The sequence below is a fragment of the Gymnodraco acuticeps genome, unplaced genomic scaffold, assembly GCF_902827175.1.
Source record: "Gymnodraco acuticeps unplaced genomic scaffold, fGymAcu1.1, whole genome shotgun sequence".
Taxonomy (NCBI): Eukaryota; Metazoa; Chordata; class Actinopteri; order Perciformes; family Bathydraconidae; genus Gymnodraco; species Gymnodraco acuticeps.
Genome location: NW_022992140.1, coordinates 420,478 through 445,207, shown reverse-complemented (window position 1 = coordinate 445,207; position 24,730 = coordinate 420,478). Strand labels below are relative to the sequence as shown.

General features: G+C 42.4%; 1 protein-coding gene across 4 annotated transcripts; it reads left to right on the top strand.

The window, feature by feature from the left end:
* The first annotated feature begins 1,094 nt into the window (after positions 1-1,094).
* On the top strand, positions 1,095-24,674 carry LOC117538287 (C-type lectin domain family 12 member B-like). Of its 4 annotated transcripts, none has more exons than XM_034203886.1 (7): positions 1,095-1,258; positions 2,108-2,170; positions 5,207-5,302; positions 6,105-6,440; positions 6,529-6,692; positions 6,829-6,944; positions 24,452-24,674. In XM_034203886.1, exons 1-7 carry the CDS (start codon positions 1,186-1,188, stop codon positions 24,576-24,578), a joined length of 975 nt encoding a protein of 324 aa, XP_034059777.1. In that variant the 5' UTR covers positions 1,095-1,185; the 3' UTR covers positions 24,579-24,674. The 4 variants fall into 4 exon arrangements, with proteins under 4 accessions (XP_034059777.1, XP_034059779.1, XP_034059778.1 ...); XM_034203888.1 differs by lacking the exon at positions 24,452-24,674 and adding an exon at positions 7,021-7,930 and having other exon boundaries at positions 6,291-6,440; XM_034203887.1 differs by lacking the exon at positions 24,452-24,674 and adding an exon at positions 7,021-7,930 and having other exon boundaries at positions 6,264-6,440.
* The last annotated feature ends 56 nt before the right edge of the window (positions 24,675-24,730 follow it).

Here is a 24,730-nt window from a genome sequence, read left to right as displayed (position 1 = left end):
TGCTGTCCAACTCGGTGGTGACGTTGACAGAACGTTCCACCACCATGTCCTCAGAGGAAGCTGAGGCGATCGGCAAGGCGGCCAGCACGGCGCTTACCCTGAGCGCCTCCGTCGCCTTCTCCCAGGCGAGGATCTCGGCTAGGATGACGCAGATCCAGCACTACCTCTGGCTGAATAAAGGTTTGAAATTAAATTAAATGAAGCAGGGGTCCATACCGGAGGCGGACAGAAAAGTGCTGCTGGAGGCTCCGATCAGCCGGGACGGGTTGTTTGGACCCCAGTTCCACACCTTGGTGGAGTCGATGAAGTCTGCCGCAAAGCAAGCAGACGACATCCGGCAGAACGTCAGCTGGCTTCAGCCTACTGAGCGTCCCTAGTGCCCGCATTGCCTGCAGCGCCCTCAGCGCCCGCAACGCGTCTAGCCACGGCCCGTCCACACAGCGCCGTATGTTGAAGCTTGCCGGCGGGCGTGTCTGAAACTCGACCAACAACCAATCACATGAATCTCCCGCCCCTAACACACAAGCAGCGGTTTGATTGGCTAGAGCTTGTACTGGCATATGATTTGATTGGCTGACGCTTCTGCCGAGGCTTCAAAAGTTGAACATTGCTCAACTTTTGCAGCGAGCCACGCCAGCAAAGCTCCGCGTCGCTTCCCACAATGCAGTTGGGCAAAAAGTGACGTCACCCCATTCAAAGTGAATGGTGAAGCTTTCAATGCACGCCGCTGTGTGGAATCCTGCTGTTTTTAATCTATCTGTTAATAAACAGCAGAGCTCGCTATTTAAGCCGGCTGCCTCTAACCTATGGAATGCCGTTTAAGCCAAAATTAAATACATAAATAATTAAATAAATACACATATATATAAATATGCATATGAAATAAATAAATAAGGCAATACATATATATATATATAAATGTACCTTTAAATACACATTTATTTATTTCAAGAGACTTTTATTTCATAATGCCACATTTATTTCTAAGGTCCATGTTCAGTCACGTGAAGCGATGCAAATGAACTTCTCGACCAAAAGCAGAAGTGCTTAATATGAAGGCTGAGGGATAGACTTCAAAAGAAGAGAGGAAACAACCAGTTCTCCTATTGCGATGTCCAGAGGTTTAATTAGAGCAACACTTCTCCGTCTACGAGTCAGAGAGAGCTCAACAGAGCGGCTGGAGTGATGGCGGAGGGAGAGGAGGAGGTGAACTACGCTTCGGTTGTGTTCAAAGCCGGCAACAATCCTCCACCTGCGGGTACGTTTAGTTATTTAACAACTTTCACTTCCTGCTGGTGATTTTGAATCAGAGCCTCTTTGTTAATATGATCAATGCAATGTTGAATATCAATCCAAAGTAAGTTGCTGTTTTTAATGTCCTGTAATTTAACTGTGAAACCAGAAACATGACAAATCTGCAAATAATGTACCTGTTTTTGTATTTGTTTAGTGTGGGTGAAGAATAGATGTTTAGCTAACCCAGCACATTTGCATTGATGTTTTTCAAAATCACAATGTTGAGTATAAACCTTTCACTACAAATGAACCAAGAAAACGTATCATCGTGCATCTAGGTTTTAATAATATGAGTTTTCTGGGTTCATCAATGCACATTTTTAGTAGAAGTAAGCTTTCTTTGTTCATGTATACTACGTTGAGAAAACACTTTTACATATAGAGTAGTTTGAAACCTTTGAACACCTCATCCTATTTCAGTTTAACTTCAATTCATATTTCTTCTCTTAAAAAGACTCAAACTGATGGTCATTTGTTGGGTTTTTAATTTAGCGACTCACACTGGAGATATATCATCACAACACATCTATTTAAAACCAGTGAGGAAATTGCGAAGTGAGCTAGTTATGTGTTGAGAGTTTCCCGTATCATGTCGCTTCCCTTTTTAAACGGCATGACACAATACCTGAAGACAATCTCATCATTTTGAATTTGCCCACTTTAATGCACTTTGAGGAAAAAACTGTGAATTTTGCATCATCGTACTGTAAGGCAATTCTTCTGCTATATCAAACAATGAAAACAGCCTTTTAAAGTCCTTCTCATTTATTCTCTAAAAACCTGAGCATGAGCATTTTCTTTGTCCTTCCAGCAAAAAGAGGGGAGGAAACTGTGTACGGTGAGGTGAAGGCGCAGAACGAAACAAAGAACGAGGGTAAGTTGTATTAAAAAAAGCATTCAGGTGTTACTGCAACTGGGAGTACCACTGCTACCACTGCTACCACTACTTTACCATAACTATCATTAAAAGGGAACAAGTTCACAAGAACTGTTCTAAAGTTTATATCTGTAGTGCTTTGTCAGTAACCCTAGCACTCTAACAAAGCCGTAACATATTGGGAGTGTGCAGTGTGACAAATGTCAACGTCTTGCAGACGGGGCATCCTGGTCTTATTAAAAAATGATGGTGGAAAGCTGCACTGTCTTTTCTCCCGTTTGTTTTTGACATATCAAAAATAAGGTTATAATCATAGTATGCACCAGTCTTTAGGAGTATTGGTAATGTACTTTATTGGTAATAATACCAGCGCAGAGGGATACCAGCACAGCAGTATAAGCCGGATGATGTGCAGGCAAACGAACCAGAGGTCAGCGGGCAGAAGGTGAGTCAGGGCCGGGCAGAGGGTCAGGCAGAGCAGGCGAGGCAGGATAGTCCAAGGACAGGGATCAGGCAGGTCAGGGACCGGGTAGGCAATCTGGTAACACACGTGTGAAAGACTAGCATGAAGGCAAAGTCGATCTGGCAACGGGTGTGTGTCGGGTGAGGGTTTAAATACTGGCAGAAAAGCTAATGGAAGCAGAAGAGAAAGAGAGTGAGCAAAAACGTGGGTGTGGTTAACAGGTGAGACAGGTGAATGGAAAACTACTGGTGAAAGATGGAGCAGACTGTGACAAAAGTAAGTAAGTATAAACAGCAAACTGTACTTAAAGTAATCAATGTACACGACACAGAAAAGTTCAAAATTAAAGAAAAAACACCCAAAAAACGGTTCTAATTAAAGAAAATAAACTTAAATGTGTGCAGATGCCAATTAAGTTTCTTTATTATCTAGTTTTTCAGTTGTTCATATTTATAACAACACACTATATTTTTGGAATAATAATGCATCTGAATTATTAACTTACTACAAATGTAGTGCAGTAAGATATATGTCCGGCAGGGCTCAGTCAGTACTTGGACTGTGAGCCGTAGGGTTGCCGGTTCAAGTCCCCGACCAGACCTAAATATGGAGTGTGGACTGTTACTTGGAGAGGTCCCAGTCCACCTCCTGGGCCCTGCCGTGGTGCCCTTGAGCAAGGCACCGGCCATCCCCCTTCCCTCCCATTGCTCCCCGGGCGCTGTGCAATAGCTGCCCACTGCTCCTAGTACTAGACTCCTGGTACTAGGAAGGGTTAAAAGCAGAGAACACATGTCACTGTGTGCTGAGTGCTCTGCATGTGTGACCATTGAAGAGGGGTTCATCCCTCCCATTCTATTCTATTCGATATGATACCTTTGAATTGTAGTTGAGTTAAATCATACAGTGGCATGAAAAGAAAATACTCAAGTAAAGTAGAGTACCTCAAATTTGCACTTAAGTACAGTTTGATTAAATGTATTCAGTAACATTCTACCACTGCCTTTTACTGAACTCTATCAAGTGGTTTTGTTGCTTTTTACGGGGGTTTATCTGCAACGTTATTAGCGTGTTAAAAACTGTGAATGACTCGTTTTTAGGAAATCTCTTCCGAACGGTTATTTTGAGATTGAACTTTTATGTTGTACTGCAATAATGTTACAGTGACTAATACTCAAGACCAGTGTTGTGCTAGTTACTGAAAACCAGTAACTAGTTACCATTACTAGTTACTTCATGTCAAAAGTAACTCAGTTACTTTACTAGTTACTTACACCCAAAAGTGATGCGTTACTGTGAAAAGTAACGTTTTAGTTACTTTGAAAAAGGGCTCCCATTAATGCCCTTATAGCATTAGCTGGCTTTCCATTTTTGTATATTCTTTCTCCAGGTAGTTGGAAAAAGTTTTCCGTCCCATATGCCGTGTGCCGCCCGGACATGCTATCATGCTAACTAGCTCCCTGAAAGCGGGTGACTCCACTGTAGCAATAGCCTGCATGTGTTCTACAACATACCGTGCAATGGCTTTATCGACTTTTCCCTGGCTAGCAGTCCCTCGGTTAAAATCCAGCCGCTGTTGCTTAGGTGGAGGTGGAGTGGCGTCGGCTGAGTCTCTGTGGTCTTAGCTACTAGCTTCGTCCCAGCATGTTGTTTTTGCAGATGTTTTAAGAGATTTGAATTACTGGTTTGGGCAGTAGATAGGATCTTTGACCCGCCAAGACACAACTTACATTTAACTAAAACGTTATTTTCTTTGTGCTCGACAAAAGTGAAATAGTGAGAATATCTCCAGGTGGAGAAACTAGACTTGAGCTCCGCCGCCGCCATGATAGTCTTGTTGTAAACAACACAAACACGCCCACAGCGCGTCTCCGCATGTGACACAGGAAGTATCTAAGTACATTTACTCAAGTACTGTACTCATCTCTGTTCGCCTGGCTGTTGACTATATAAAAAAACTAACGCAGTAACGGAGTAACGCACCATGTAATAACGGTAACTGCGTTACTGAATTTAAAAAGTAATGCGTTAGCTTACTAGTTACTGCCAAAAGTAACGGCGTTACAGTAACACGTTACTTGTAATGCGTTAGTCCCAACACTGCTCAAGACCTACCGTAACTCTCACTGGAACACTTTTAGCAAAGTACATGAAGCAGTTTCTCAAAACACAATGGGTTCACAACTCTTTAAGTCGGCCCTTTAACAACAGTCATGTGCCTGTTTAAATATGTGAACAATCTTTCGCTGTCCATATCACTCCTTTTGTTCATTTAGGCCATTTCTCATACAATGTAAGTGATAGGGGACCAAATGCACTCCTTTGTTCTGAACTGTATTCCAAAGTTTGACTGAATAATATAAGGTTCAAGCATCTGAGTTAGTCAAATCAACTTGGTATCCTTTCCTGTCTTTTACCTTTTACTCTCATGAAAAAGAAGATCCATCTGCATTTACCATACTGTATACTGTCCTAGTTGAAAAGTGACACAATATCTGTACTAAGGAGACTGTAACTTTGAAAGGTACCACTCTTCATCTGGAAAGTTAATGTGATTAATTTGTGTTGTTTAGACTCAGCAGGACGTCGGCGCTTTCAGCACTTGGCTTGTTGCTTGGGGATTCTCTGTGTCATTCTGCTGGGTGGCATCATCGGAGTCTGCGTCTACCGTAAGTACACAAAACAGGAAGTGCATTATCTCACACTTAGACATGAGACAAACCGTAAAGAATAGTAGCAGCCGTTTTACCTGTTTACACCATTTGATATCAGTCATGTACATGCCACAGTATGACAGTTTAGAAAGTATTATTATGAGCGTCTTCCTCTTACAGTGTGGTGCAATGATGACGCATCTTTGTAGGCCAACATGGAGGTAGCATCCATTCATGTATTGTGCTTGTTTTCCCAAAGCAACATTATCAATCAAGAAGCCGTTCATGTGGATGAATACATTCATTACCTGCAGCACCATTAGTGGGAAATACAGACAAGTGCATGCACACAAATAATTAAAAGATGAGTAAAGACATATTCTATATTTCTCTTGTTCTTAACAAATCACATGATCAGACCCAAACGACATTGAAAGTCTATCTAATGCCAATCTATTAACACATGTCATGTGTCTTTCATGTTACTGAGCCTCTGTGAAGTTCTGAGTTCATCCCACTCTCTCTACCCACCAGCGCTTGCTATTTCACAAATGTGTGGCTTGAAGACTTCCCCATTTCACTCCTCTCTTAGTAATGTTGACTTCAAACCACAGTGACGAGCAGTTTCAGGCAATGTGAAATATGAATGGGTCTGAGGATTGGAGAAGTCAGAACACTTTGAGACGGACTGAGACATTTTTAGTTTGAGTCTAAAGACCGGAAAACCTAAAGTGAGACTGACAGGATAACGTTTTCCTAAAGAGGCAAATTGACAAACATGATCACCTTGATTAAGAGGCTAATTTTCATTTTGCAGTTACATTAATTCATGAGAGTGGTCCGAACGAGTTAAAAGAAAACTCATCTCTTCTGGCAAACAACACAAAACTCAGCTTAGAAAATGCAAACTTGACGAGTGACAACAAGAATCTGGAGGACCAGTTGGGCAACCTGACACAAGCCTATAATGTCTCAGAGAGAAACGTCAAAGACCTTTCTGCAGGAGTCCAGGAGCTGACAACAAAAAACAAGGAGCTGGAGAACCAGAAGAAGAACTTGAAACAGAAAATACAAAACCTGACAACAAACTGGAATGAGCTCAGCATCAGTCGAGCTCAGTGGAACATCGATTCCTACTGCTTAGGAAACGCCGGTATGTTCAGATCCTATATATTAGGTCATCATTACAATATGTTCAAAAGGCAGGCATGTTGCTGATTGTTTGGACTCTGTTGTTTCAGATAATAAGTGTCAACCTTGTCAGAAGGGCTGGTCACTCACTGAGCCCAGCTGCTATGCGTATAATGACGCTCAGCCTGCTAATCAAAAAACCTGGGAAGAAGCTCGAGGAGACTGCAGAGGAAAGAATTCAGATCTGGCTGTTGCACATGATTCAGATGAAAAGGTAAACCCATTAATATGATGCAATTAGAAAGTAATTGTGTTTTGTGTAGGTTTGAACACACTTTGGGTCTTTAGGTCAGTATGTGTTTATTTACTTATACGGTGTAAATACCTGATATTGGTTTCTCTGTTGTCAGATTGTCATCATCAATAAATACAGCCCAGGTAGTTTAGGAACTAACGGATTCTGGATTGGTCTGAGAGTTGAAGATGGGAAATGGAAGTGGGTGGATGGAAGTGATCTGACTGATAGGTAAGAGATTCATTACTAAACACTTTGAATAATAACATCTATCAGCCTTTCTCTAAACACCATGTTCTCTCCTCAGCTCCTTTAATGCAGAGGCTGCTGACGGTCGCTGTGCAATCTCTGTCCGGAGCAGAAACACATGGGTATCAGTGAGCTGTGAAGAGAAACAACAATGGATCTGCCAGAAGAAGGCTCTCTCTGTTTAAACAAAGCAGTCATACTAAGAAAGTTACTGGAAACTCTTTGAGAAACAGATGAATTACTTGTGAATATAAACAAATTCCAAAAAAAAACAGGTTAAAAAACAGTAATTCCAGAAACGTTTCTCAAACTGGATAAAAACAATAAAACACAAAAGTTAACTCATAATGTGGATTATTTTAAAATCGATGTACTTTCAGTTTGACTTCATTTCTATGGAGCTTGCTAAATTAATGCAAATATGTATTTCTTTAACATGTGATGGTGTTTTTATTAGATATGGATGGTTAAAATAGTTAAACTGTTTAGTGTGAATAATGTTATTCTGTTGTGTTAGAGATGCAACGCTTCAACTCTGCAGATTATTGCAAAGACTATGGACCATGTTATTGTATTGCTTCTACCGGCCAGCAGAGGGCGCTGCATCACTTGTTCTCAATACAAAGTTCCAGAGTCTGTTAAATAACTATTTTCAAGATTCAAAGGTTTATCGTCATGACATTTAGAAACTACGGTGTGATTATGTAATGTATAAAAACATGTGATCTCAGGTTCCTTAACAGTGCAATTAACAAGACATAAGAAATACATATAAAAAACAACAATACAGATAGAAATAGTGCAAGCTCAGGTGTTTAATAGTCTGATGGCCAGTGGGATGAAACTGTCCCTGATGCTATTCTGATGACGCACAGTTTATGGATGATTTGTATCTATCTGTATTTGTGTCTATGAGCAATGTCTTGTTTCACTCTGTTGTCACCAGTGAATAAATGTGCTGCCACACATTGTTGTTTTTGTGTTTCTCTTGAAAACATCAGTGCTTTAATCAAGTCTGGAGAAACAATCTGATTCATGGTGCGACCATTTGGATGAGAATAAGATAGAAGGAGATCAGACCTCAATATTCAGTCACTCTGTCAACATCAGGTGCAAACACTAAGTAAGATGATATGTAAGGGATAATGTGCAGCGACTTGGTCATCATCTTCAATGACCAAGTCGCTGAACATTATCCCGCTTATGACAGGGCCACATTCTCAACAAGGAAACGACATGACTCCCAATATTAATGGAAATGCATTTATTGATTTAAAAAATAGTTGTATTTATTTAAATTGACATGCATCCGCTAAGAAAAATAGTCCGTTGTTACCGTTTTGAACTACGTAGCAACGGCAGGAACTGCTTCCAAGGCGTTTCTGAGGAGCTTTTTGATTACAGATTTGAAAACATCGTTGCTTGCTTTAAAATTAGCACAATTCATTATGTCAAACCTTGGAAAGTATCTAGATATCTCTGCCCTAATGCCAAAGGAACTGGCAACTGAATATGGTTTGATGTCTATGTCTGGACCCGCTGCGTAAAAAGGAGGGTTTCTGCCCCGTTACTTCTCTGGTGTTTTCTTGTCCCAGTTTGAAAAGCAAACTACTTTTTTTCTCCATACATATCATTTGTCCTAGTCGTTTTCTTTCATTTCGCTCGTTGACGTTGTCAATAGGTTTAATCAAGCCAAATAAGGTCAAAGCTATTTGATAGGTTGCAACATGTCTGGGGTAAACTTCACACCATAACCTCAGAGCAGAAGTCGAATAAAGAGCGTCACATCGGAGCAGACGCTCTCTGACAGCCTCAGGTCTGCAGCAGGACTTCAGACCTTTGTCCACGATGAACAGAAGAACTCAGCAGTGTTTAAAATACCAACATTTATTTCAAATGTGATCTTTAAAATTGTGATTTTCAAACTCTGATAAATACAGAATTATAAATGCAATGTATTTATTTCTCTCTGACTAAATTGAGTAAGAAGCTGTCGATGTATCAACACCTCTTATGAAAAAAACTATTTGTTTATTTAAAATAAATGAGATTTTAGTTTGTCTAATGGTTTTTAGTTTCAGCAGAAAGATATTTGTTTTTTTATTTTAAAGAAAATGTCAGCGAGAGAACCGAACAATTCTCTGTGTGGTCTTTAGTTCTGCTTTAGATTCATATCTGTGTCTGGAACATTACTCGTACATTAAGACTTAACACATTTTGTATCTCTCTATGTAGAAGTGCGTTGTTGACTTCTGCTTCTGATCCCTTACATAACTGCAACTGTTTTTAAATATCGATTTAATCCCAAAATCCATCTTTCAGTGTTTCAATGGTTCCTCGTGGATGCTCAACATGCTGGGAGTAAAACAGCACTCAAATATAAATCAAGTGTTTATCTTTCAGAGGAAATTGAAGAAGAAGAAGATGACTATGTTAATGCCTCAAAAGGCATTAACATAGTCACCATTTTTAATGAAAAATAAGATAGAAGGAGATCAGGCCTCAATATTCAGTCACTCTGTCAACATCAGCACCAGCAGAGTTTCAGAGAGGGACAGGAAGTGGAATTGAATCGAATGAAAAACTGCAAAAACTAAGGTGACAAACGCTGATCGACAGCCACACATTGGGGTTGTGGGATTGGTGTCGAGGTCTCTGAGGAAGCATCATATTGGGTATTTTATCTTTATCAAATGAAGCTCCAGTCTTTTTTCTGGTTTTACATTAAAGTCAAAATATTGTGTTTCTGACCATCAAACAAGCCATGTTCTTATGACAAAAACTAACAATGTGTCTATTTTCAAATAAATCTAATTTTAGTTTGTCTAATGGTTTTTAGTTTCAGCAGAAAGATATATGTTTGTTATTTTAAAGACAAAAGTCAGCGTGAGAACCGAACAATTCTCTGTGTGTGGTTTTTAGTTCTGCTTTAGATTAATATCTGTGTCTGGAACATTACTCATACATTAAAGCTTACCCTAACCCAATTTAGAGACAATGGACGTCCACTCTCGGGAGACGTCAGACAGTGGTGCGGTTACCCAAAGTGACAGACCTAATTTTACCTCTATTTAGAGGCAATGGACGTCCACTCTCAGGAGAGAGACCTCCAGCATGTGTCCCTGAAATGGGGACTCTGTTTATTTCACACATCCAGGACAGAGACTGGGGAAATCACCTTTCTGTGGCCCCTCCAAGACCCCCAAAGGACGGACTACAGACCTCCAGCATGTCTCCCTCACATGAGCACTCTGCTTATTTCACACCTCCAGGAGAGAGACCAGCAATGGCACCTCTATTACCTCATTCACACCAACGCAACTCCGGTTCAAGCTCCGTGCTAGAGCTTTTCAGGTTCAGAACCGGTTCTTCGGTTTAGCTCCGGCTCTTTTCACACTGCCCAGAGTCCGACTGGTGCTGCGTCATCGTTTGCGTCATGGCGTAACCGTTTGCGTGCCTGCTTCATAAAGCCAAACCGCGCGGAAACACCTCACAGCTGACACCGACAACAACAACAATGGCCGATTGTGCTCCAGCTTCCTCTGTACCTCTTCGGAAGACCAGATTCCCAGTAGGTAGCTGGTCTCTTCAGTGGACCACTGCTGCTTGTTACGTTTCTCCATCGTTGTGTACAAACTGGATAAAACGCGGGCTTTTTGTTGTTGTTCAGGAATTGATCCCGCCCCTTCCCCTGCCCTCGCCTCGACGTAAGCGTGACGTATGTGGTGCTTTTGCTCTGGCCGGACCATTTTTTGGTGCTCGAAATGAACCGGATTCCGGAGCTAAGAGGCTGCTCCGCTGCGGTGTGAACAGGAAAACCCGGTGCTTTTCAAGCTCCAGCTCCGAACCGGCCCTGAAACACCATTGGTGTGAATGAGGTGTTTGTGGCCCGTCACAGAGCCCCAAAGGACGGACTAATGACCTCCAGCATGTCTCCCTCACATGCGCACTTCCATAACCTTGCACACCGTGAGTCCCCGGCCCCCCGGACTTAAGCACTCCCCCACGGACTAAACCCAGATGTTCACATCCTCCAGAACCTCATGCCCCTGATACTACCAGGGCTCATCACTGCACTTTACAAAAGTGTTTTTAAACGTTTGGAAGAGAGTTTTAGCCTGTCATTTTGCACGATATCATTTAACATTGAACCTCTCCTGGAAATGCACAGAATATGTGTATTTCCAGGAGAGGTTCAAAAACAGTATACACAATATACATAATAAACAGACCTCCTTCCGATGATGCTGCTGCAGCTGCTGCCGCCCTGAACATGGAGCGGATCTTCAATCCCTCCTTTATTCCAGGCGTATTCGCGTAGAACCGGTCTGCAGTGCTTACGTCGTGACACATAAACCTGGCGAGAATCGACCTGCTTTCTGGATCTTGGTGAAGCTTGATATTGGCAGCCAGGGCAGTGCGCAGGATTGTGAAGGTGACGGCTGTTTCTAGCCCAGCATCAGCCCAAGCCCTCTTCAAGTGAGCGTTCAGGTTCTTGGAGGCATACTTCCCCGTTGTGAAAAGGAATAATTCATTCTGAGGACCCGACAAGCCCTCTTTTATCCCCATCCACCGCATGACCCAGCTAAACTCCTTTACTGTAAGCACCAGCTGTGCTTCGCCAAATGTCTTGGCAGTCTTGTGATCCTGCACGTGGATGATGTAGCCCTCAGCAGTGCCCCTTCTGTCCGCCTCAAAGACCCCAGTGTTGGTCATGTTTGCATACACACCCGGACGGTGGCCATACAGGAGGCTCCAATGGAGGGTTAGATAGCCATATAGCAGGTACTGGGTGATTGAGGTCGGATTGCTAGCCATCAGGTCAAGGAGATCAGGGATGCGCTTCTCAGCGGCCGCCATGGCGGCGAGAAGCTCTGCCTGGCTCGGCAGACGATCCAGCTTGTTCCTCTTCACCTTAAACTGGTGGACAGTGACAGACTTTTTCAAGTCACTCATGTTGGCTGTCACCTCTCTGATGATGTGGGTCATATCAGACATGGTGAGCCTGCACCCCCGGAGCTTTGACTCAGACAAGTACCTCAGGAAATGGTTCACATTCTTCAGGAACAACAGCGATGTTGTGACTGCCCGGCCCGACTTTGCAATATACTCGCTCAAGCCACGGACCCTCTTCGTGTCTTTTAGGAACAGCCAATCTGACAGCCGGTTAACACCATGGGCCATGAATACGAGGAAGTTCTATATCCGGCTGACCTTGGACAGACAATTTTCTTTCCGTTTTACTGTCGGTGCGACACCCTCACAATGATCCCTGTATGTCTGAATGTACGTCTCCATGCTTTGAGGCAACGTGATTTCACGCATGGTATTCCCCCGTCCCTTCCCAGTGGACCAGTGATTTGGGGAGAGGGCCAGTTCTTAGCCAGATTAGCTTTCAGCTTATTGTAGACAGACGCACCGGTCTTCTGGCATATAGGGGTCTCACTACCAGAGGCTTCTGGGGACCGCATGACAGTCTTGACCAGGGTCTTGAGAGGGGTCTCACTACCGGAGGCTTCTGGGGACCGCATGACAGTCTTGACCGGGGTCTTGAGAGGGGTATTGCTGCCGGAGGCTTCTGGGGACCGCATGACAGTCTTGACCGGGGTCTGGAGAGGGGTATTGCTGCCGGAGGCTTCTGGGGACCGCATGACAGTCTTGACCGGGGTCTTGAGAGGGGTATTGCTGCCTGAGGCTGCTGGGGACCGCATGACAGTCTTGACCGGGGTCTTGAGAGGGGTCTCACTACCGGAGGCTTCTGGGCAGAGGTGGGACCAAGTCATTGTTTTGCAAGTCCGAGTCAAGTCTCAAGTCTTTGCGCTCAAGTCCAAGTCGAGTCTCAAGTCTTTGCGCTCAAGTCCAAGTCAAGTCTCAAGTCAGGATGGGCAAGTTCAAGTCAAGTCCAAGTCCTAAACTTTGACAAAACGAGTCTTAAACAAGTCATTATGTGCATTTCATCAAATGTAATGACATCCATCAACAGAATAATACTTAATAATCAAACTACTCTTTATTAGTCACATTGATAATTTAATAATCAATTTTCTCTCTGCTGGTAAAGTAACGTGTTTTTTTCTATTTTAAGAGGGATCAGTAAGGTAAGGCTACCGTGACGGTTTGATTCAGAAGGAGTTTAATGTATAAGATCCCTGATGTTAAGGTGACCAGAATGTTTATTTACACTGTGTACAACATGTTATAAGGGACCCACAATCTATCTTTATGCAAGGGATAATGTGCAGCGAGGCGGTCTCTATGGGGAAGAGAACACCTGAATCTAGATCCCTCTGCAGGTAGTACTTTAAGTATATTTTGATGATAATACTTTTTTACTTTTACTTGTAACATTTTGAATGCAGGACTTTTTATTGTACAGGGTTCCTGCAGGTTTCGCCAACTCAAATTTAAGACTTTTTAACACATTTTTAAGACCACTTTGAATATAATTTAAGACCTATTTCACAGCAATAAAGTATGAAGGAAAATTGATATGAAAGAAGAAATACGTCCCATAATCACTTACAAAGTAAATGTATTCATGTTCAACATAAGAAAAATGACTGAACACATGTATGTGTGTGTGTCTGTGTGTGCTTGAGTGTGTGTGTGTGTGTGTGTGTGTGTGTGTGTGTGTGTGTGTGTGTTTGTGTGTGTGTGTGTGTGTGTGTGTGTGTGTGTGTGTGTGTGTGTGTGTGTGTGTGTGTGTGTGTGTGTGTGTGTGTGTGTGTGTGTGTGTGTGTGTGTGTGTGTGTGTGTGTGTGTGTGTGTGTGTGTGTGTGTTGTGTGTGTGTGTGTGTGTGTGACAGAGAGTGACAAGAGCTATATTCAGAGCTCTGCTGCCTTGGCTACACTATTTCATCGTTGCTGTTGTATGATTGGTGTTTAGCTACGGTATTTAGCGTCTACAGCACCTCCGCTTTTAGGGTTGACGTAGACCCAAACGTCGCCCGGAGGTCCCCCGGTGTTGTTGCGGGAGCTGCTGCACTAGCTAACGCTACATTAGCAAAACAAACGCTAATTTATTTTGCAAAAGGTGCAGCGGGCTTCAAACACGTTCCCCCCCACTGGTTTCAACCAAGCACTAAATTAGATGTTTTCCAACCAAATACGGTTGAACTGACACTTCCCCATATTTATTTGTAAGTAGATTCGAAGATAGGCTACATGAGCTGAAGCTTGGTTGCTAGGTTACTAGATGGGTGTTCTTCAATAAAGGGCCGGGGGAAACAAAGTTAGTGATTACTGGTTCCATGTTGATTTAATTCAATACAAATTGTTGGGGGGAACTGAAAGGCTATTACCGTACTGGTTACTTTGTAGCCCGGACATTTCCCCCAAAACACATTTAGACGCTTTCACAAAACACAGAAGTACCTTTCAAATCCAATAATTTTTAAGACCTTCTAAATCATATTTAAGACCTTTTTAAGGCCTTCAATTCAGATAATCAAATGTAAGACTTTTTAAGACCCCGCGGGAACCCTGATTGTAACTTTTTTAATTGTCTGAACTTCTCCCACCTCTGACAATAAATCCTGAGTGGTTACCAAAAAAAAACCCTGCTCTGAAGGTTATTTTCATTTTACAAATCTTGCACTCAGCTTTGCTTTCTCCAATATCATTGAAAAGCAGCAGATGCTGCTTCTTTTTTCGGTTTTCGCTCATTTCTTGACTTTTTCCGACGTGCTTGCATTTAAATCCGGCTCCCCGTCGCTCTGTGCAGCTGGCCTGTACCACTACACATGCTGTGCCCCCCAACCTTCTTTATCATAATGGTATGATCCTAGTGTATCCTCGCATATGATTGGCCGCATGGTGGCCCAGCTAAATAAAGACCCGCCCCTGCCTGCAAGGATTCTCAGCAAGAGTAGGAGCGGCTGGAGATTCTGCTCTCCCCGACGGGAGTCTGCTCTTCAAACGGCAGCTCGCGATCGGCCTGTTGGAGACCTCTGAATTAAAGTATCAAGTCACCTCAAGTCAGAAGGCTCAAGTCCAAGTCAAGTCCAGAGTCATTGGTGTTCAAGTCCAAGTCGAGTCGCAAGTGTTTTGTGATTTTGTCAAGTCGAGTCTCAAGTCATCAAATTGGTGACTCGAGTCTGACTCGAGTCCAAGTCATGTGACTCGAGTCCACACCTCTGCTTCTGGGGACCGCATGAGAGTCTTGACCGGGGTCTTGAGAGGGGTCTCACTACCGGAGGCTTCTGGGGACCGCATGACAGTCTTGAGAGGGGTATTGCTGCCGGAGGCTACTGTGTTTATGCCGGAGGTACTTGAGATTTCCAGCCCCTTAAATTGTATACATTCTTCCTCTTCCTCAAGCACAGCAGCAGTGGCACTCTGCTTCCTGTGTTTTAGCCCCTTTTTCAGCCTGGAGCGCAGGGTCTTCACCTCATTACATTACATTGCATTTATTAGGGCATCCGTCTGAGCCCTTAATGCCACATTTTCCAGCATCACCTGCCTGCAGTCCTCTTCGTCACACTCGGTATGTGGGGAGAAGGGTGGAGGGTGCACCGGGTATTCCTCCTCATTGTCTATATCCAATGATGTAGCCATTCCAATGATGGGATTAGTCTCTTGGAGGTCATGGAGCAACTGCAGGGCCACACTATGCTTCAGCCTTGCCATGACCTGATGTGCCTCATCTCGGGAGAACTCAGGGTGGTCATGAGTTACATGACGGTCTAGTCTCTTCCCAGCATACCCTGTGATGGGACAGGGTTTGGTCCGAACATTTATTCTGCCACTGGCCATTTTAAGAATGATGCCTCTTTCCTCCAAGTTCTGCACTGCATGTTTGTGCTTAAGGTGCTTGTTCAAAGCCAGATAGAAGAGTCTGCACACCGGGCATTCGGATGAAATCCTTACTAAAACAGACACAGTGAATTGTATTTAAATTATTTTCTGTTTCTCCGTTTATATGCGTTAGCGTAACCGGTGATTGCAACAATGGGTCTGATGCTTCAATGCCTGGTACACGGACCAAGGGAGGACTTGGGTTACCACCGGGTTAAATGGTCCCACCTCCGCACCAACGTGGGACTGGTGATGGTAACATTGGGTCCGATGCATCAATTCATGGTGCCCCGACCATGAGAGTGTTTGGGGTGCACCGGAACCAGGCAGTACTCCAGCAGGAAACACGTTTTATGGTCAAAGGAGGAAAGATTTATAGAACCGGGGTAAAGCAAAGAAAGTGTCCGACAATAGTGACTTGTGAGGCGGCCAGAGAGTCTGTCATCTCTCGGTCCTATCCTCCAGGCAATGTGGTACCAGAACTGGGTCAAATTGACCAAAATGTAAAAAAAAGAAGTTTCAATTCATCCATGGAAAAGGGCTGAAAATGATAAAAAATGTATCCGAAAATAGTGCCTCATAACCCGGGTAGAGTCCCCTGACAACTCTCCTCACATTCCTCCAGAGTCGGAAAAAGTCTGAGTTAACTTTTCGGAGAACCAGAGAAAAGGGGTGAAAATGGAAACAAAGTATCCGAAAATAGTGTCCCATAAGGCAGGTAGAGTCCCCTGACAACTCTCCTCACATTCCTCCAGAGTAAGAAACATTTAAAGTTAACTTTTGGGAGAACCAGAGAAAAGGGGTGAAAATGGAGAAATTGTATCCGAAAATAGTGCCTAATAACCCAGGTAGAGTCCCCTGACAACTCTCCTCACATTCCTCCAGAGTCGGAAAAAGTCTGAGTTAACTTTTTGGAGAACCATAGAAAAGGGGTGAAAATGGAAAAAAGTATCCGAAAATAGTGTCTCATAAGGCGGATAGAGTTCCCTGACAACTCCCAGAGACCAGTTCAAAAACTTAAAGTTTGGTAAGAACCATGCTGGGGGGTCTCCATGCAACAATTGTATCCGAGCCAGAGGACAGATGGAGCGGACACATTCCTCCATGAACTGACACAGCCGTTTTTTTTCGGAGTCCTCTCAAAAACAGGGTTTCCGATTTCGTGCAGATGGTAGCTTGAAAATGATGAATGCATTTTTTTTGACGGAGGAGGGGAGGCCTCTATTCCACTCTCCGTTGTAAAATGCAACGGGGGAGTGGAAAAGTGTCCGGGGCTTCAGCCCGAAGCTCCGAAGGGTTGAGCTTTTTTGAGCCCCTCCTCCGTTGGCACTCAGTCGTTTTTTCGAGAATTTTTTTTAACTTCATTTTTGAATATTTTAAGATATAATTGACCGTTTTCTTTACTTTTTTCATCTTTCCACGGGTGGGGGTGCATGGCAGGCCGCCTATGAGCTCCCAAATTTGGCCTGGAACCTCCGGGAATTGTGGGCTAAGCTCCATAAACTGACAAAGTCACCCAGAAATGTCACTTTTATAGCCCAAAAATATATAATACAAATACATTTAAATAGTAAAAGGTACAATTGTGATCCGAATTACCCGGAATTTGATTTATATTGCCCCATGATAGTGAATACAAATCATTTTCATTGAAAAAAGTGTTAAAACGCCTGATTAATATGTTCGTAATGCTGGCAGCAGGTTCACTGCTGTTAGCAGGGTCTCACACTCACAGGCATCTATGCAGAGATCCAGGGTGATGCACAAGGCTTTTCTACCCAGCAATGAGTTTTTGAAAGCTGGGGAAAAGTGCTGTGAATAGAGTGAGAGAGCAGCCAGAGAGAAGCGGGGTGTGAGACTCACAGAGCGCACCCAGAGAGATCCTTGCAGCGCATGGCTCTTGCACCCAGACTGCACCCAGAGAACAGACTGCTTCACAGCACTTTACAAGCCAGGAAAAGTGATTGTATCCTGGGTATACATCTTTTAAATAGTCGGATACCTCCAGGGCGCATCACCGCATTTTACAAGCCAGGGAAGGTGCCTGAATCCTGGATAAACATTGTTTAATTGTTTAAGTGTTTTTAAATGTGTGAAACAGTGTTTTTTCACTTTCAAAACTCTCCCGTCATTGACCGGAGAAATTGGGTCGATGTTGTATTCAATCTGACCGTTAATATTCCAGTGAGACGAAGTACGTACAATGACCGGAGTGATCCCATGTTCATTTTTTCCCAAAACCGGAGCATTCCCTCACCCTTTCTGTGTAGAAATACATTGTTGATTTTTGCTTCTGAAATTATGCATAACTGCAACTTCTTTTAAAAATTGATTTTAACCATAAAATCTATCTTTTAGTGCAATGCTTCCTCATGGATGTTCAACATCAGTAAAACTGCACTCAAATAAAAATGATGTCTTTCAGAGGAAATTGAAGAAGAAGATGATGACTATGTTAATGCCTCAAGAGGCACTGTGGATAAAAAGAGAACCCGTCCAGGTGCATTATGAACACAAAACAATTCACATTTTAAAGTATTTTGGCTGTTAAATGTTGTTGTTTAGATACTTTAACTGAATTCTTATTTTCCAGGTCGGTGGTTTCTCTTCTTCACTTAGAATATTCTTCTGATAGCAGTGTGTTGGCTCATACTGTTAGCGATCGTGGGCCTTCGTTTCTACTGTGAGTTCCATAATATCAGTTTATTGAAGGTGTTTGTGTCGATTTATTGCTTCAAACATGTGAACCCGTTCTCAAGTGTCTATTTTAACCATGTAACCACAGAAAGGCACACAAAGCCCAAAACCTTCCTCTCTCTGTAACTGTAGTTACCTCTATCTTTACTGAAATACCAATCTGACTGCAGAAACACTAAACTTCCCCATGTCACTCATTTCCTAAGTAAAGTTGACCTAAAACTACAGTGAAATTCGGTTTTAGGCGAAGTCCTCAGTAGGAACTAAAGGCCTGGGGTCGGAGAATTGGAAAACTCAAAGAAAATGACATATTTGGCTCCAGTCTTTTTTTGGGGTATTTCTTGAAACCTGAAGAGAGACGGACAAGAAACATCTTCCAAAAGAGGCACATTGACAAAAAACAAGAACACACTATTTATTTCTACAGTCCATGTTCAGTCACGTGAAGCGATGCAAATGAACTTCTTGACCAAAAGCAGAAGTGGTTAGTTTGAAGGCTGAGAGATAGACTTCAACAGAAGAGAGGAAACAACCAGTTCTCCTACTTCGATGTCCAGAGGTTTAATTAGAGCAACACTTCTCCGTCTACGAGTCAGAGAGGGCTCAACAGAGCGGCTGTAGTGATGGCGGAGGAAGAGGAGGAGGTGAACTACGCTTCGGTTGTGTTCAAAGCCGGCAACAATCCTCCACCTGCGGGTACGTTTAGTTATTTAACAACTTTCACTTCCTGCTGGTGATTTTGAAACAGAGCCTCTTTGTTAATATGATCAATGCAATGTTGAATATCAATCCAAAGTAAGTTGCTGTTTTTAATGTCCTGTAATTTAACTGTGAAACCAGAAACATGAAAAATCTTTCTTTTTAGTGAAATTGTTAAAAGGCTGTTTTTGTATTTGTTTAGTGTGGGTGAAGAATAGATTTTCAACTAACCCAGCACATTTGCATTGATGTTTTTCAAATTCACAATGTTGAGTATAAACTTTTCACTACAAATGAACCAAGAAAACGTATCATCGTGCAGCTAGGTTTTAATAATATGAGTTTTCTTGGTTCATCAATGCACATTTTTGGTGGAAGTAAGCTTTCTTTGTTCATGTATACTACGTTGAGAAAACACTTTTAAGTCTAGAGTAGTTTGAAACCTTTGAACACCTCATCCTACTTCAGTTTAACTTAAATTAACATTTCTTTAACTCTTAAAAAATTCAAACTGATGGGCATTTGTTGGGTATTTTAATTTAGCGTCTCACACTGGAGATATATCATCACGAACACATCTATTTAAAACCAGTGAGGAAATTGCGAAGTGAGATAATTATCTGTTGAGTTTCCCGTATCATGTTGTTTCCCTTTTTAAATGGCGTGATACAATACCTGAAGACAATCTCATCATTTTGAAGCTGCCCATTTTATTGCACTTTGAGGGGAAAACTGTGAATTTTTGCATCATTCTAAGGCAATTTTTCTGCTATATCAAACACTTAAAGCAGCCTTTAAAAGTGCTTCTCATTTATTCTCTAAAAACCCTGAGCATGAGCATTTCCTTTGACCTTTCAGCAAAAAGAGGGGAGGAAACTGTGTACGGTGAGCTGAAGGTGCAGAACGGAACAAAGAACGAGGGTAAGTTGTATTAAAAAAAAAGCATTCAGGTGTTACTGCAACTGGGAGTACTACTGCTACCACTGCTACCACTACTTTACCATAACTATCATTAAAAGGGAACAAGTTCACAAGAACTGTTCTAAAGTTTATATCTGTAGTGCTTTGTCAGTAACCCTAGCACTCTAACAAAGCCGTAACATATTGGGAGTGTGCAGTGTGACAAATGTCAACGTCTTGCAGACGGGGCATCCTGGTCTTATGAAAAAATGATGGTGGAAAGCTGCATTGTCTTTTCTCCCGTTTGTTTTTGACATATCAAAAATAAGGTTATAATCAGAGTATGCACCAGTCTTTAGGAGTATTGGTAATGTACTTTATTGGTAATAATACCAGCGCAGAGGGATACCAGCACAGCAGTATCAGCCGGATGATGTGCAGGCAAACGAACCAGAGGTCAGCGGGCAGAAGGTGAGTCAGGGCCGGGCAGAGGGTCAGGGAGCAGGCGAGGCAGGATAGTCCAAGGACAGGGATCAGGCAGGTCAGGGACCGGGTAGGCAATCTGGTAACAAACGTGTGAAAGACTAGCATGAAGGCAAAGTCGATCTGGCAACGGGTGTGTGTCGGGTGAGGGTTTACATACTGGCAGAAAAGCTAATGGAAGCAGAAGAGAAAGAGAGTGAGCAAAAACGTGGGTGTGGTTAACAGGTGAGACAGGTGAATGGAAAACTACTGGTGAAAGATGGAGCAGACTGTGACAAAAGTAAGTAAGTATAAACAGCAAACTGTACTTAAAGTAATCAATGTACACGACACAGAAAAGTTCTAAATTAAAGAAAAAACACCCAAAAAACGGTTCTAATTAAAGAAAATAAACTTAAATGTGTGCAGATGCCAATTAAGTTTCTTTAATATCTAGTTTTTCAGTTGTTCATATTTATAACAACACATTATATTTTTGGAATAATAATGCATCTGAATTATTAACTTACTATAACTGTAGTGCAGTAAGATATATGTCCGGCAGGGCTCAGTCAGTACTTGGACTGTGAGCCGTAGGGTTGCCGGTTCAAGTCCCCGACCAGACCTAAATATGGAGTGTGGACTGTTACTTGGAGAGGTCCCAGTCCACCTCCTGGGCCCTGCCGTGGTGCCCTTGAGCAAGGCACCGGCCATCCCCCTTCCCCCCTCACTCCCATTGCTCCCCGGAAGCTGTGCAATAGCTGCCCACTGCTCCTAATACTAGACTCCTGGTACTAGGAAGGGTTAAAAGCAGAGAACACATTTCACTGTGTGCTGAGTGCTCTGCATGTGGGACCATTTGTTACGACCCGCCTCCCTACTCAATAGTAGTGGCTCGTGAGGCAGTCCGCAACATAAAACAAAAGTACACAACACGTAGGCACTAAACTGTGATCATACATTTATTGCCACAATACTAAATCATTCCATTGGAGGACAGGTAAAACAAACAAAAAGACGGAGGGGACTTGGGCCAACCCCACCACGGGCCGTAGGATCCAGAGCCTTCCTCCGCTACCCAAAATCCAACAGAACCTAACGGGAGAAATAAAGCCGCGAAAACCTAATACTAACACGTCCTCCAGGAAACACCACAAAAAGGCAAAAGAGCTCTGACACAGCAGAGACATCCGGAGTAGTGATCGGCCCCTCCTTCTCCTTCAGTCTCCTCTTTTATGCTCGGCTGAGTGACAACTGGGAACACCTGGGGAAGGCGGAGCCAGGTGTTCCTGCACAGCAGAGAGAACAAAGAGGACAACAAAAGGGGGGGAGTACGTAACACCATTAAAGAGGGTTTCATCCCTCCCATTCTATTCTATTCGATATGATACCTTTGAATTGTAGTTGAGTTAAATCATACAGTGGCATGAAAAGAAAATACTCAAGTAAAGTAGAGTACCTCAAATTTGCACTTAAGTACAGTATGATTAAATGAATTCAGTAACATTCTACCACTGCCTTTTACTGAACTTTATCAAGTGGTTTTGTTGCTTTTTACGGGGGTTTATCTGCAACGTTATTAACGTGTTAAAAACTGTGAATGACTCGTTTTTAGGAAATCTCTTCCGAACGGTTATTTTGAGATTGAACGTTTCTGTTGTACTGCAATAATGTTACAGTGACTAATACTCAAGACCTACGGTAACTCTCACTGGAACACTTTTAGCAAAGTACATGAAGCAGTTTCTCAAAAAACACAATGGGTTCACAACTCTTTAAGTCGGCCCTTCAACAACAGTCAGGTGCCTGTTTAAATATGTGAACAATCTTTCGCTGTCCATATCACTCCTTTTGTTCTTTTAGGCCATTTCTCATACAATGTAAGTGATAGGGGACCAAATGCACTCCTTTGTTCTGAACTGTATTCCAAAGTTTGACTGAATAATATAAGGTTCAAGCATCTGAGTTAGTCAAATCAACTTGGTATCCTTTCCTGTCTTTTACCTTTTACTCTCATAAAAAAGAAGATCCATCTGCATTTACCATACTGTATATTGTCCTTGTTGAAAAGTGACACAATATCTGTACTAAGGAGACTGTAACTTTGAAAGGTACCACTCTTCATTTGGACAGTTAATGTGATTAATTTGTGTTGTTTAGACTCAGCAGGACGTCGGCGCTTTCAGCACTTGGCTTGTTGTTTGGGGATTCTCTGTGTCATTCTGCTGGGTGGCATCATCGGAGTCTGCGTCTACCGTAAGTACACAAAACAGGAAGTGCATTATCTCACACTTAGACATGAGACAAACCGTAAAGAATAGTAGCAGCCGTTTTACCTGTTTACACCATTTGATATCAATCATGTACATGCCACAGTATGACAGTGTAGAAAGTATTATTATGAGCGTCTTCCTCTTACAGAGTGGTGCAATGATGACGCATCTTTGTAGGCCAACATGGAGGTAGCATCCATTCATGTATTCTGCTTGTTTTCCCAAAGCAACATTATCAATCAAGAAGCCGTTCATGTGGATGAATACATTCATTAGTTTGAGACTTTCCTATACTGTACATACCTGCAGCTCCATTAGTGGGAAATACAGACAAGCATGCATACAAATAATTAAAAGATGAGTCAAGTCATATTCTATATTTCTCTTGTTCTTAACAAATCACATGATCAGACCCAAACGACAATGAAAGTCTATCTAATGTCAATCTATTAACACATGTCATGTGTCTTTCATGTTACTGAGCCTCTGTGAAGTTCTGAGTTCATCCCACTCTCTCTACCCACCAGCGCTTGCTATTTCACAAATGTGTGGCTTGAAGACTTCCCCATTTCACTCCTCTCTTAGTAATGTTGACTTCAAACCACAGTGACAAGCAGTTTCAGGCAATGTGAAATATTAATGGGTCTGAGGATTGGAGAAGTCAGAACACTTTGAGACGGACTGAGACATTTTTAGTCTGAGTCTAAAGACCGGAAAACCTAAAGTGAGACTGACAGGATAACGTTTCCTAAAGAGGCAAATTGACAAACATGATCACCTTGATTAAGAGGCTAATTTTCATTTTGCAGTTACATTAATTCATGAGAGTGGTCCGAACGAGTTAAAAGAAAACTCATCTCTACGGGCAAACAACACAAAACTCAGCTTAGAAAATGCAAACTTGACGAGGGACAACAAGAATCTGGATCAAAGACCTTTCTGCAGGAGTCCAGGAGCTGACAACAAAAAACAAGGAGCTGGAGAACCAGAAGAAGAACTTGAAACAGAAAATACAAAACCTGACAACAAACTGGAATGAGCTCAGCATCAGTCGAGCTCAGTGGAACATCGATTCCTACTGCTTAGGAAACACTGGTATGTTCAGATCCTATATATTAGGTCATCATTACAATATGTTCAAAAGGCAGGCATGTTGCTGATTGTTTGGACTCTGTTGTTTCAGATAATAAGTGTCAACCTTGTCAGAAGGGTTGGACACTCACTGAGCCCAGCTGCTATGCGTATAATGACGCTCAGCCTGCTAATCAAAAAACCTGGGAAGAAGCTCGAGGAGACTGCAGAGGAAAGAATTCATATCTGGCTGTTGCACATGATTCAGAGGAAAAGGTAAACCCATTAATATGATGCAATTAGAAAGTAACTGTGTTTTGTGTTGGTTTGAACACACTTTGGGTCTTTAGGTCATTATGTGTTTATTACAGTTTAATGTTTAAATATCTGACAACTCTCTCTGTCTTCCAGGAAGCAATCAAGAAAAACAGCTTTGGAACTAACGGATTCTGGATTGGTCTGAGAGTTAAAGATGGGAAATGGAAGTGGGTGGATGGAAGTGATCTGACTGAAATGTAAGAGACACATTACTAAACACTTTGAATAATAAAATCTATCAGACTTCATCTAAACATCATGTTCTCTCCTCAGCTCCTGGATAGTTCCTCCTACTGACGGTCGCTGTGCATTGTTTTACAAGGGCAGAAACACATGGTCATCAGTGAGCTGTGGTGAGAAACATCAATGGATCTGCCAGAAGAAGGCTCTCTCTGTTTAAACAAAGCAGTCAGACTAAGAAGGTTACTGGAAACTCTTTGAGAAACAGATGAATTACTTGTGAATAAAAACTAATTCCAAACAAAAATATAAAACAGAAAAAGGATAAAAAACAGTAATTCCAGAAACGTTTCTCAAACTGGATAAAAACAA

Excerpts from the sequence above, each read along its gene's own strand:
- LOC117538287 (XM_034203886.1), top strand. The coding sequence starts at position 1,186 with ATGGCGGAGGGAGAGGAGGAGGTGAACTACGCTTCGGTTGTGTTCAAA. Across the intron at positions 2,171-5,206 it reads GAACGAAACAAAGAACGAGG|ACTCAGCAGGACGTCGGCGC; the intron begins GTAAGTTGTATT and ends TGTGTTGTTTAG. Across the intron at positions 6,441-6,528 it reads CTACTGCTTAGGAAACGCCG|ATAATAAGTGTCAACCTTGT; the intron begins GTATGTTCAGAT and ends CTGTTGTTTCAG.